Genomic DNA, 490 nt, shown 5'->3' on the forward strand with positions numbered 1-490 from the left:
TTGGCGTTTAGTTACCTCAGAATTATAAAGATCTATCTAAAAAACACAGAACATATGAATTTGTGTGAATTTAAGTTTCTTTTGATATGTGTGGCATCCTTGGCCTAGTGGCTAGGCTCTCAGACTCGCAACCGTAAGGTCGTTGGTTGGAATTCTAACATTAACAGTAAGACGAACATATCGGTCAGAGTGGACTTACTTGTCCGTTCAGGCTGACACATCCTGCTAGTATGGTGGCCGTGTCTGTGATCAACCGCTCTGGAGAATTGGGCAAAGTATTGGCAATGACGTCATTATGGAGAAATCCTTGCCGTTTTAATTTCGCAGAAAATCTCCCGCTTAGCTCCAGCCAATCGCGAGCCGTTATCGCCTCTCGTTTGTCCCCATCACGGAATATAAACAACTCCTTGTTTGGTGTGCATTCAGCATAGCGTTTTATTCGTTTATTCAGAGTGTCATAGTGGTCTTCTATAGATTGGCCAACGCCCAT

At 43.5% G+C, this 490-nt stretch overlaps 1 protein-coding gene across 1 annotated transcript in view; it reads right to left on the bottom strand.

The window, feature by feature from the left end:
• Positions 1–490, bottom strand: part of LOC101859527 (putative acyl--CoA ligase YdaB) — an 11393-nt gene extending 10903 nt beyond the window's left edge. Inside the window, exon 1 of the mRNA XM_005089368.1 lies at positions 200–490. Within this exon, the coding sequence (XP_005089425.1) occupies positions 200–490 (291 nt within the window). The remainder of the gene's footprint in view (positions 1–199) is intronic.

This window comes from Aplysia californica, unplaced genomic scaffold (genome assembly GCF_000002075.1).
Source record: "Aplysia californica isolate F4 #8 unplaced genomic scaffold, AplCal3.0 scaffold00005, whole genome shotgun sequence".
Lineage (NCBI taxonomy): Eukaryota > Metazoa > Mollusca > Gastropoda > Aplysiida > Aplysiidae > Aplysia > Aplysia californica.